General features: G+C 33.7%; 1 protein-coding gene across 2 annotated transcripts in view; it reads left to right on the forward strand.

Moving 5' to 3' along the window:
* LOC105255624 overlaps positions 1-13,532 on the forward strand; it is a 202,342-nt gene that overhangs the window by 141,732 nt on the left and 47,078 nt on the right. For both annotated transcript variants that reach the window (XM_020028903.2, XM_011265040.3), the window contains one exon: positions 5,789-5,954. In XM_020028903.2, coding sequence (XP_019884462.1) covers positions 5,789-5,954 — 166 coding nt within the window. The remainder of the gene's footprint in view (positions 1-5,788; positions 5,955-13,532) is intronic.

A 13,532-nucleotide genomic window follows, 5' to 3' on the forward strand; every position in this document is an offset into this window, starting at 1 on the left:
AATTTTCACTGCAATCGATGCTGCAAAGAGCTGCCTCGAAACGTTATAAAAGTCAGTTAGAGTTATGTAAAAATGATCAAGATAAAATATTATGAAGCTATTTTCGATGCTTTCCATAGCAAAAAAATATCAAATAAGTGTAAGATAATTTAAAATTGAAAATAAATTTATTTATAATTTATAATTCATTACGAATTTCTCTAACGAAGCGAACGCATTTTGTATAAGTGTCATTTTTTTGAGATCGGTATTTACAATCGATTATTGACTACTATTTGATCACACAGTGATTTTTCATGGCTTTTATGGCTATTGTATGTAAGTTGGAGAGGTAGTCAGGAAATTGAAAAGCCCTTTTAAAAAAATTGCACAACACTCTTATGAGAAAAGTTTTATATATATGTATCTTGAACTTTCATATCTAGTAATATTATATAATGACATACTAGAGTTCTCTGACCTGCACGTCACCCCAGGAAACATATGCCTCATTCGCAAACAAACAACGCTGAAATTGCGAAGAATAAAAAATATGTAAAAAGAACGCATTCATTATTTTATCTCTTATTACGCTGTAAAAAAATACTTATTTTATTTTATAATGTTCATATTACATACGTGCATAAGTTAAAGGCGCGCTTGTTCGAGTAGTATTTATTCTTCATCAGCTTTAAATTTATAAAAAGAGGAAAACATGGAACTATTTTTACAAAATATATATTTTTTTAGTTTTCATATTTATTAATACATATTTCTTCCTCCATTTAAATTCGCTTATCGCATAAATTTGAGTTTATCGATGATATGTTACACACACAAAGAAACTTTCACATTTCAAAATGTCCTTAAATATACCATTGAGCGATCATATAATGCTTATGCGTTTCGCAAACCTCAGAAAACGCATAATACAGAAATCAGCAATTTCTTTCTCGAGGCAGAACGGCTAAAAAGAGCGCGACGAAAAAACGCGAGAAGCGCAAATCTTTGCGACGGATTTTCGCACAGCGGTAAAAGCAAAGACCCCTTTGAAAGCTTCCCTTTGCGCGGTGAGATTGTAACGAGACGACAACGATTCTCGATTATCCTCGAGGAGAAGGCCATGGCGATCCATATGCGCGGTACGTACGACCGGGAAACGTGACTGCCACTCCGCCATCCGGATGAGAAAGATCTTTTTTTTGACGTTGGCACACGGTCCCGACCCTCGTCCTATTGCAGAACGTGCGAAAGAAACGGACGGAAGGCAAGGACATGAAGAAGAGTAGAGGAAAAGAGCGTGCTCTTGAGAGAAGAGTGAAAGGCAGCCCGTTTATATAGAGAGAAAAAGAGAGAACGTGTGGTGGCGCCACTCGATTGACAAACAGATCAATCGTGGGTGGAAAGACGATCCGCAGTCTTACCGCTCGACCTGGCTCCAGCTCCCTTTCTTGGTTTCCCCACACGTGCATTTACGCAACCCGCGCACACTCGCTCGACGAGGGAAGTTGGCTCTACCACTCTCGAATTTATCTCCCGCTCGGAAGAAACTGGCCGAGGTGATTTATATAAGAAGAGAGAGAGAGAGAGAAAAAGGGAGAGAAAATTATTGTATAGCGAAGAAAGAATTTTACTGTGTCTAAAAAGAATATTATTTTTTGGAAATAGTGTAGTGATGCATCCTTTACGCATAATATCATAAAAGAATATCAAGATAATATCAAGATAATATCATAAAAGAATATCAAGATAATATCAAGAAAGAAGAGCTACATTTACATATAAGATTAGTTTAGTTCTATTGAAACTAAACTAAAATTTGATTTTTTTATATGTTTATCTTATAATGAATTATTTTAGAATGTTTCCACATTTATTTATCTACCGTTATTAGAGCACAAAGTATTTAACACACAAGATCGATCAATATAAAGGTAGAATAGTGCACCTCCGGATAAGAAATGTAAGGGATTGAAAGATAAAGTAGATGTTGCTCGATTGACAAAGCGGTTGGTTGAGACTCGGTAAGAAACTCGACCAATCTACAAGCTTGTGCTACCACTTGGTCAGTCTCTTTCTTTCCTTTCTATTTGTACAATTGTACGATCACATAAACTAGCACTTACAAAAGAAGTGCTCCTAGCTGCCGCATTTAAGATAGATTATTCTACTGAAATTTCAGCACGGATCTCGACGCGTTTACGTACGATTCTATTGAAATTCCAATAGATTTTGATTTATTTAAGTGTAATATATTAAGTATTATAATTATATAAAGCTATAGAAAATTATATAATTATATAAAACTTATAAAATGATCAACAATATCGACAAGTTATAAAATTGATACAGAAACCGAGACAAACAGAAAAGCTGAGAGAAATATATATGTTTCAAATAAATAAAGAGTTATTTGTTTAAAATATATTTTAATAAATTCAAATATGTTTTTCATAAACTTATAATTGGATGTTATATTTAACGATATATGTTTCTGTACATGTTATTTCAATAATATGCGGCATACAAGAATACAAGTAGTCTAATTTTCCATTTCGCAAATATCCATCCGGCAAGTAAAACGTGTCGACAAACATTCGCATTGAAATATGAGGCAAGTATTACCACGAGATATTCACGCGCCATTTCGTCACGTTTTCCCATGATTTCCTATATTACTGTCCGTTTAAAAGCCAACATGTATCGTCAAACGATCAACGATCGTCCGTGAATTTTCGTAAAAATTGCTCGCACGAAATTATAGCCGTAGTTAATTACGTTAATATTTGTCAGAATGTGGAAACGTTAATTTCTATCCAGTTAGATTTTAAACGGACACCGAACAGAAAATTTGTATCGTGAAAAGAGTTTTAATTTAAATTTCATGTGAAAAAAGCTCGCGCTCTTATTCAGAAACCAGACATTCGTCGAAAAGTTAATTGCGTTTATCGCAAGTTCGCCGTTGCTTATTTTTCTCTTTCACTGCCTTTTGCGTACAAACGCCTATGCAATTTTCGCGGCTCTCCTGCTTCATCGCGCGGAGCATTCGCCGGTAAGTGAATAGAGCGAAAATAAAACAGGGGAGAGCCCCCGTTCCCCTAGGAAAAATTTTGTCGAATCGGGAGAACTCCATAGCAACTGTACGCGAAAGGAATAAAAACATCCTTTTTTTTTCTTTCCTTTATTTTTTCCTTTTCCTCGCTCAACGTTTCCATCTCGGGTTTATTACGACGCGCGGCGAAAGAAAGTCTTCGCGCGTCTTGCGCGGACATTTGCATAGAGTCCTCACTTTCTCTCATCTCTTCTGTCACTGCATTAAAGCGTTTTACCTTTATGATCTTAAACGCACGAGCGAAAAGTGAGTTTCTCGGTCAGCGCGTATCCATCGTGATAATTACATTATATATATATATATATATATATATATATATATATATATATATATCCGATTTATGAAAAAAACATGCATAATCGCATAAAAAAAATGTTTCTTCACACTCATTTACTTAAAGCGCGCTCCATAACTTTATTTCCGAAGAAATAGAGAATATCATTTTAGAAAAATTGACTTTTTATTAAAGTTCATCAAGTTTTATCAAGTCGTGTAAAATATTTTATTAATATTGTTAGATATATGATTGATAGATATATATATTCGCTATTATAGGAAAAGAATGGTATATAGTCGATGAAAAACATTTATTGTTCTAATTATGTTTATATTCTGCAGCAGTGTCGTAAAACTTTTCTTTTGATGTCATTAACCCAACTCGGTGTTTGAGCCTCGCCTGCGCTAACGAGGCAACTTTTCGAGCAAACTAATGCGTGGGTAATTAAACTCGATACTCTTTCAATTATACGTACAATTAACGAACTCGAAACTTTTTTTTAAAACCAAACAATTGACGTCCGTTAACTATACGGTCCAATTATCATCCGATTTGATCGAACAGTATCTAAGAAATTAATACTAGTTATCAAATAATTAGCGACTCAGTACCGTTGTGTTTTCTTTGATTAATGATTAATTTAATCAAGTTACAAGAATCAAATTTACAAATTTCAATCAATACTACAAAAAATGATTTGTTCTTTCAAACGGGAAAAAACCCTTCAAGAACACACGGAAAAATGAAGAACGAAGAAAATTATGCGGTTTAAGGTAGAAAATGAAAAAAAGCGGGACTGTTTATGGTAAAAGTGCGCTGAAGAGTTTGTGTAAGAAAGGATGGGAGATGCAAAGGGCATTTTATTAATTGAAAACTGTGTGCCCGAAGCTAGACACGCTTCATACCTAATGGGTCCAGCCATTATGATGATTGCATATGCCAGAACTATAAAGCTAAGCAAACAACGCCAAGAGGGCGGTACACAATCAACTGCGTTTTTTATTGTGGAAGAAAAATTATAACGGATCTACCATGCGCGCAAAAAACTGTTTGCTGAAACAAAATAAAATCGCGATAACATGTCAAAAATCTTTGCGGTACGTTAAAAATGTCTATTAAACAAACCTCATGTGTCGCTATGACATTAAAGTGATATTAATGCCTTTTTCGTATTTGCGTGCAGCTGGCAGTAATAAATACGAGTTTATTATACGTTTATGGAAATCATGTGTTTGCATATGTTATGAAAGTGGAATAATTGAATTGTGTAATGGATTGTCAATCACTGTTTGGATATTACAATAATCGTCGCGGACACATTGATTTGCCTATTCGAAAACAGCTTTGAACTTCAATATTTTCGCGTAATGCGAATATTGGTTTAATGACGCATATCTCGATTTATGATAAATCATATAAATCGCTAATAAAAAATTGGAACTATTAATAGATAACGGAGATATATTTGATTTATTGATTATAATATTTATTTATATATGAGAGAGATGCTTGATCTATATATATTAAAAATTTTGTAAAATAATTAATGGATTATAAATCCGTGTCTCTCTTGATGTTTTTAAAAATTGATGGTATAATCAATTAATTTTTTTTATAAATATCTTATTACATACATACACAATTTCTATATTCATATAAATAATATAATATAATTTATATTACATAGAGAGAGAAATTATCATCGAAGCGGAAATGCAAACTGCTCACATGCTGGGAATTCGTGGCCCGTGACTAAATTGGTAACCTAGGTCGCGTATACCGAATAATCTATAATTTCGGTATAGACACTTAGATATAGAGTATTTCGGATTGACCCTCGAAAATATTAATTAAGAATCACATGAATTGGATGCTGCTTGGACGCATCTCGTTAGCGCGTTCTATTTGATCAGCGTGTTGCTGTTGATGCATCTATCTGCGTCCTATTTTTTTGAATTTTTTATGAAGCCGCCAGACGTATTAATTATTTTCGGTCTTTTGCAAATCGTTCAAGCTTGTCTATCGAGCAGCCGGAAATTGAGATGGACCGTCGCTTTAATTGACATTCAATACATACTGTCTCAATCATCGATTACTTACTTTAATGAATTTATAGCAAAAGTTTCACTGAGAATATTGATACTTTAATTATAATGTTAATATTAAAATACTTCTAATTAATATTAAAAATGATGATTTATTAAAAATATTCATTACTCTTTATCAACAAATATTATAATTAAAAAATATATAACCAAAATTTTTCATATATTTTTCTATATTATAGAGAGATGAAACTTGATGATAAAATTAATTTGAAGAATATAAGAGGGAAGAATTATATATATTTGTACATGTAAAAATTAAGAGAAAGAAGAATAGAAATTTTGATTTACTGACATCTCCTGTTTCTGTTGCAGAATGTGACTCGGTGTACGAAGATACGGATTGTCACGACGGATGCGTTCTAGCTAGTCCCGGATATCCGGGATTGTATCCACCGAACATCCGTTGCCGGTACCTGATCACTTCTGGCTCGCGAATCTCCATTGCCATCAACTTCACAGCGGTGCTTCTTCCTTCCAAGTAAGCACGATTGTTCAATAATGTTAAATTTTTAGATTTTTATGTAGATAAACGCTATCCCTGTGAATATCGAGCATATTGACGAAATTTCCATTCATGGATATTTATTTGATAGTTTGTATAAAACATGTATTTTAGTTTTATTTGATTCTTACATGCAATGTAATTATTACATTGCATGTAATACGTCACATATTAATTATTATACTATCAAACACGTTAAAAAACTTAAAAACTCGTATGTAGAATGCTTAATTATGCACATAATAAAATAGCTCTGTTAAGAAAGAGATCGAGGAAACTAGTTATACGAATACTTAGAGAAAACGATTTTCCTTTATATGCGGTACCCGCGCGGTATAGCGTCCATTTCAAGATTTCTTTCGTATATTTACAGCGCGTGTCCATTTCTTTTGCGGCGCAGCCATGTGCCAGGAAAAACTACTCGACTTTCATAAGCCTGAGCGAAACAGGCTGTTGCGCGACAAATTAAAACCCCAGAAAAGTTGAGAAACAAAGAAAGAGAGAGGAGAATTGTACATGGTTCTTTGACGAGCTCACTTTTCCATTAGTACCAAGATTCCGTTTTGTAATAGCATCTCGACTTGGGGGAAAAAAGTGGACACCGGATACAATTCTCGAAGATAACCGAGTAAAAGAATAGCAAAAGCATAAAAGAAGCAAAAGTGAAATTTTTATAGATTTTTAGATGAAACTTCGAAATGTCATTCATTGATTACAATGAATTAATCAAAGTATTTTTCTTTTTATCAAGATAAAAAAATATTAATAATATTCAGTTTGCAGATTATTAGCATTACTTTGTTTTGAAATCGCAAAATTAAAAAAACTAAATTTTAAAATAAGTATATTAATAATTTTAAGTATATTAATAATTATATTAATAATAAGTATATTAATAATTTTATAATTTTAAAATAAGTAATACAGTGAAATGAATAACTATCTTTTGATATTGTATCAATTAATACACAAAAATAATATTATACGCATGATAAGTATACCAGCTGAATAATTCTGTATCTTTTGTATTTTGTGACAGATGTTAGTTAGCCTTCACATCGAATGTATCTCTTTTCTCTTTACCGTCATCGCCGGCCCGGATTATATTAGCGCGTTTCCGGGCAAAAATGAAAGAACAGCCGGAGAAAAAGAAGGGGAAAAAAAGAGAAATTTACCCTTTTGCGATTTTTTTTAGCCCGGGTATTTTTAATAAAACCCGTTTAAACGCAGCTCAGCTTGCATAACAAGCGCACGGAACTCTCTGTGTTAATCTCCCATGCATATAAATCATTTTCCACTTTACCGAAGAATCCGCGAACGTTTTCGAGCGTGAATCATTCATTTCTGTTTTTTTATTGCACAGAAATTAATTATAATAATATTCACACATCTTAAGGAAATTATAATTCAGGGATTAAATAAAAGATAAATAATATCATCTAATATTATACTTGAATATCTAATGCGTTAGTAAATAATTCAAAAGATTAAATAAAAGATAAGTGACATCAATTACTTGAGTACCTAATGCGTTAGCAAATATTATAAATACCATGGAAAAAGCTCCAGAGAATATGACAATAAAATGTGGACAAAATGATAAGGAATTTATTTGACATGTCGGCGTTTAACAGTCGCTTCAATTGATCGCCGTTTTCTGGAATTCATCTAAACACTCTTAAGAATCCCCAACGATGACTGTTGTATACATCTTAACGGCGCGGGAAACCAGTTTGTCGACACACGGTGTTCAATTCTGTAGCGCACACTCACGCGAATGTATGCGCTCCATGCGAAATCTGGTCTACAGAAACGTCGCGAGTCAATACGCATCCGCTTTGCACTTCGCCAAGGGTAAGAGCCCATTTTGTGCGTGCTCGAACGAGAGGGCTGCGCGGAAGGGGCGCCGGCGCGTATTTCGGCGCTTGATAATGCATCCCTCGTCTCGTTTCGTTGGCTATGTCAACAACCATCTTCCCAGCGTTCATCCCTCGCTCAAATTCATCCCCTGAGCAATAAGAATACACTCACACGCGCACAGAACCATTGTGCGTTTCGAATTACTTATTCCATGACGCACCTACTACGGGCACAAACCCGCGTTAAAAGCGTTACATTGTCATTCTCTGGATTTACGTGCTGTCAGTAATGCATGAAACTCAAAAATTCGATAGTTTTTTTTTGCATATATATCATATCGAGAATTTCATGCGTAAATCCGAAATTGTAACTTTACAGGAATGAGAAAAAATGTTTTGAAATTCAAATTTTATACATAGAAATGTAATTTTGATGTTCGAATGAGAAGACATTACGAATATTAATATTTTATTTAATATCATATTTTATATAATATCTTAATATTTCATTAATTATATAATGAATATTTTATTTTTCAAAAAATACGCCTCTTTATTTTAAAATTCTCAATGTATAATTTATATATTTCGTGAGAAAAAGCGCGAAAGAGAGAGATATTATATAGTTTGCTGATATAATTCTTCATAGAAATTTATTATCGAAAATTAAATCAGCCAAAAATAATTATCTACTTTGTTTGTGAATACAGTCTTTCTTATGATTTTAATGAGCGACCGAAACATACGATTTTTGTGAAGCAAAGTAATCGAACTTGGCTAGGGAACTCTCCGCGAGACGAGGAAATGCGACAAAGAAAGAAGTACGACATAGTCGCAGTAGGAAGGGCTCCCGCACTGCAGCTGTACTTGCTTTTTCACAGCAGTTCGTTGCAGTTGTTCTTCAAAACTGGATTGGCTGGCTGGCTGGTTTTTACGCCGCTGGAAAGCCATTTCGCGCGCAGAGTCTCGCAGTCGCGAATACACCAAGCATTTCCGTTCTCTAAAGACGGCCGTATTTTAAACCTCCTCCACTGGCATTCCCGTCTGCTTTATTTGCGAAACTGCGGCGGGCAGTAATATTGAAATTGACGGCCGGATGATCGTCGTAGAAGCACTTAGATTTTCTTCTTAGCCGCCAATTTCGTTCTCAACGCCCGAATGCTTTCACTGGTTGGATTTTCAAAGAAAGAAACGCGGAAAAATGTAACTTTCACTGTAAAAAATGCTCTACACATATGTTCTATAGATAATATTTAATTTTTTTTTTTAAATATATAATCTATTTTTCCTAAATCAATTAAAGAATCGATGTGCGAGGAAAATTGATAAGTAAATAAGAAAAAATGAATATGCCTCGAAACGATGCTATAGAATGTTTGTTTCGTTCCCATCAAAATATTTTAATAACGATGTGTAATCACGCGGCGAAAAACTCTGTTGAATTCTCGCGAAAAATGTATCGTTTTTTTACAGCAACTGCGCATTTGCTTTTGCGGCAACTATGCATTTGCTTTTGCGGCAATAATAAACTGTATTTTCCAACAGGCTGCAGTATGTAGGAAAATAAACTTGCGTAAACTGCCAATGAATTCGCTATGCCATTTCATTTCGATCGAATGGTAAGGTTCGAGATTATCGAAATCTTATTTCGAAATCTAATTATAAAAAGAGATATATTTTTTCTTCAATGCAATGGAATACTTACTTGTGTGAAAAATAACGATTATATTTCCGCATTTTATATAATTCTTAAATAATCGTTCAGAAGCAGCACGTTATACACATGCATGTGTAATAAGCGTACGAAATTTTAAACTGTCTATATGAAACTTTTTTATTAACTTATTTAAATTTTATATAATAATTTAAATAAATGCGAATAAAATATATAATAAAATAATATAAATAAATATGTAATAAATTAATAATATATATAATATATTGAAATAAAAGCGTATAATGTAATTAATTTTTTATAGAAATTGAATTTTATAGAAATTTAAATGTGTGTCTATTGATTTGTGGAATATAAAGTACTGAGAAAATTAATTTAAAAAAAATTATATATCGAGCAAATTATTTTATTTTGAATGATAAAATTGAATAATTTTCCATTATTGTATATCTTTTTTTCTTTTTTTCCTAAGTACTCTGTTTGCATGTTATATTATTGGGAAAAAAATACGGCTAATAAAAAGAACTGCATTACGTAACTTGTATGCAATACCGACCATATATTTTTTTCTATTTTTTGTATATTTGTTGCACGTGTTATACGTGAACACACAGATATAGCAGTTTAATTATCGGTTTTCGCAAATATTTTTCTTAGATTTTGCATACATACAAAGCATGAGTGATAGCAGTCATGAGAGAAGCTTATAAACGATAGAGACATAGAGTAAAGGATTCGCGCGATCAAATGCACATTACTCATATACATATATATACTGTTTTTTTCATAATTCTTTTAGTGCATGTAATTCCTCCAGCGCAAAACTTTGTGGCAACAAAAAATCGCGATATTGATTAACGTTAATTACGAACCTCCTGTTTTTTCTATGTTTATTCACGCACATCGTGAATATAACCAATTCTAAATTAGTATACGTGAATTAATTTCAGCAAGAGGTTCTATATTAGAAAAATCGATACAGGCATTAAATTAACGATACTTTTACTTCGTATACTCCTGCAATGTTTTTTTTTAACATATGTCAACATACATTTCAGCATTAATACATATAATAGGTATAACATTAACAATTCTCTCTATAATATGAAAGATCATTAGTATTTACTATTTATAACTCGAAATAGCATAGTTTCTCATTAAATTATGCATGCTTTGTTGTAATATCATGTTATTCATATCGTATGTCATATACATATGTTATATTATATATTACAACATTATTACCTTATTGTTGCGTGACTTATGACTATGGATCTATTATCATCTAAATAGCCACTTCATATACGTAAAAAATAAATGACCGTGTATATAACGACTGACTAACTTATAGAAACATATAGGGATCAGCTCCGAAAGATTTGCGGTTGTTAAATGTACGAGAGAAAAAGAAGAGAAAAAAAAGGGAGAGCGAGGGAAGGAGAGAGAGAAAAAGAGAAATGTGCTTTATTCATGTTAACTTTTAAATCATCCTGGCAATCCAAGTCTTAAAAAAAGTAGCTATTGAAGTTGAATTAAAATTTATTTTGTTAAAAGATAATTTTATTTAAAGTATTTTGAGTATTAATGATACTCATTATATCATTAATAATTATACTTATAATGATTATCTTAAAAAATGTAATAAATATTGCTCTATAAAGACATAATGTCAACAGAAATATTATACAAGAAATTTTTAAATTTTCATTCTTATTTCCATACATTCGGTTATTTTATAATTTGTCTTAGTTAAAACAGTTCTTTCTCTTACAAGATTTATAATCCTTTTTCTTACATTCGTGTGAAAAAAACTTTAATCTCTATTAAAACACTTTCCATATATATATATATATATATATATATATATATATATATATATATATATATATTCTTGCGTTATCTCTGCGCGACATATTCCATGTCAGATGTTCATTCGAATCTCCTTTTCGCGATAGGAAAAGGTTTACCAGTATTCAGGTAACGACTGAACAACTTGCAAGGAACATCTCGTAAAGGATCAACCTTAAAGGATTCGCAACGAGAAAATCTACGAGACATCTCGCCCTCAAGCGTCATACGGATTCATTATTCAGACTTAACTTTCGCATCTATTCTCTCTGTCTCTCTCTCTCTCTCTCGCGCGCGCGAGTTAAAGGATGACAGTCGGAATTCGCCATGTGGTGTACCAAATTCACGCCGCGGAAAAGAATCCTTGGAGGAAGGAAGAAGGCTCAGGAAAGAAAGGGGTTGAAAGCAACGATAGTACCACCCTCATCCATGCAAACGTCGAAATTATTCCAACTACATCGCGGGATTCCTGAGGCAGCGATTTTTTTCCTTTCTTCCTCACGCTCTCTCGCCCTTTTTCCGTTTCTCTCTTCCTTCTTTTTTTCCTCTTTTTTCTCGTCTTTTTTTGCTTCACTGTTCGCAAATAGCCGGCTTTCGCCGACACCGCGACGACAGTTTCCCTTGTCAGCGCGCGCTATCGGATTTTTGAAATTTCTTTTTCCGTCAATGTTTAATCATGTGCAAAGGTATTATGCAGCATTCGCTCAAAGAGCAAATTTTCTAACAATGTTGAAAAGTTCCATATTGTATCCTACACACATGATTATATTAAGATACTATCTTATGAATATTGTTATCATGTTAGCTATCTAATATGATTGTCAAACAATGTTCGTACTGTTACGAGAGCATACAGAAATCTTTGCAGAAATAGCGATGTGTAAATAAAATGTTGCATTCCAAGCACATTCAACAGGTTATCTATTCTGGCGAACAAAACATGATTTTCTTCTGACGTAATCTTTTACTTTATTTATTGCTTTTTATCTCTTCAATTATGATTACTGCAGTTTAAAAAGTCCAATATCGATTTTCATCGTATTAAGATAATTCCATTTGAGATCTGATGTGCTGCCTAAAAATTAATTAATCACTTAGCGCGTCGCAGAAGCGGTTTATGTCGATATAACTCGTCACGACGCGACGGTCGAATCGAATCTTTGGCGTGAAAGATGGTACAGGCGTAAAATAATGGCGCGCCTTCGCGCGTGTCGCATCCTTAGCGATTCTCGTCGACTGGAATTTAATAAGAGCCGCATAAAGTTAGGGCGGATTCCCGTTTATTCGAGACGGCTTGCCGCACCACCCGCGCGCGTAGAATGTGGGATACGTACGTGTGTATAAAATGAAGGGAGAGGAAAGCAAGGACGGGATGAAAGAGAGGGTTGAAAGCTTTTGTACTTCCCATCCTCTCAGTCACCTACCTACCTACCTACCTACCTACCTACCTATCTACCTACCTACCTATCTACCTACTATGATGCAACTCACACACTCTCGTACCAGCCACAAGCCGTTGCTTTCAACGCGTGCTATTGGCTGTTACTATGTGTTACCCCGGTTGCTTTTCTTGTCGGCGAGCCATCACTGGTTTGCGTACCTTTCTTTGAGGCACTAGATTGCGGCAAGGTAACATGTGCGTTAACCGCTCAAGCACTGTTTAACTTTAATCGGCTGGCTGTGCAAAGTGTACTCAAAATGGCGCATTTTCTCTCGACCGTTGATTTTCGAACAAATGTTTATAGTTTGTGATTTTATAACAAAATTTTTATTGGACAAAAAACCTCTTTACAGCTTTTAAAAAGTTTCCGTTTTTAAATTTGATATAATTAAAATTTTATTTCATCAAAAAAGTCAATATAAAGCTTTATAGGATAAAAACACTTCATGCACTATTCAGAAAATATAACAAAAAAACAAATAACTGCAGGAGAAACAATTAATGACGTAATTGCTTCCGCAAACAAAAAACGACGTGCGCCCTTGTAAAATTACAAACAAGAATCGCAAACGCTGTTGGCAAGTTTCAATTAACGTAATGCAACATTCGCGAAAAATACAATAGCGAAAGGTTCGTATATTAACTGCGAGGCGCGGGCGGATTCCCGCTCGCGTCGTCCGATCTTCGTGACATTGGTGGACATTAATTAAATTACACGGTAAACGCGCTTC

This window comes from Camponotus floridanus, unplaced genomic scaffold (assembly GCF_003227725.1).
Source record: "Camponotus floridanus strain SB8 unplaced genomic scaffold, Cflo_v7.5 scaffold9, whole genome shotgun sequence".
Lineage (NCBI taxonomy): Eukaryota > Metazoa > Arthropoda > Insecta > Hymenoptera > Formicidae > Camponotus > Camponotus floridanus.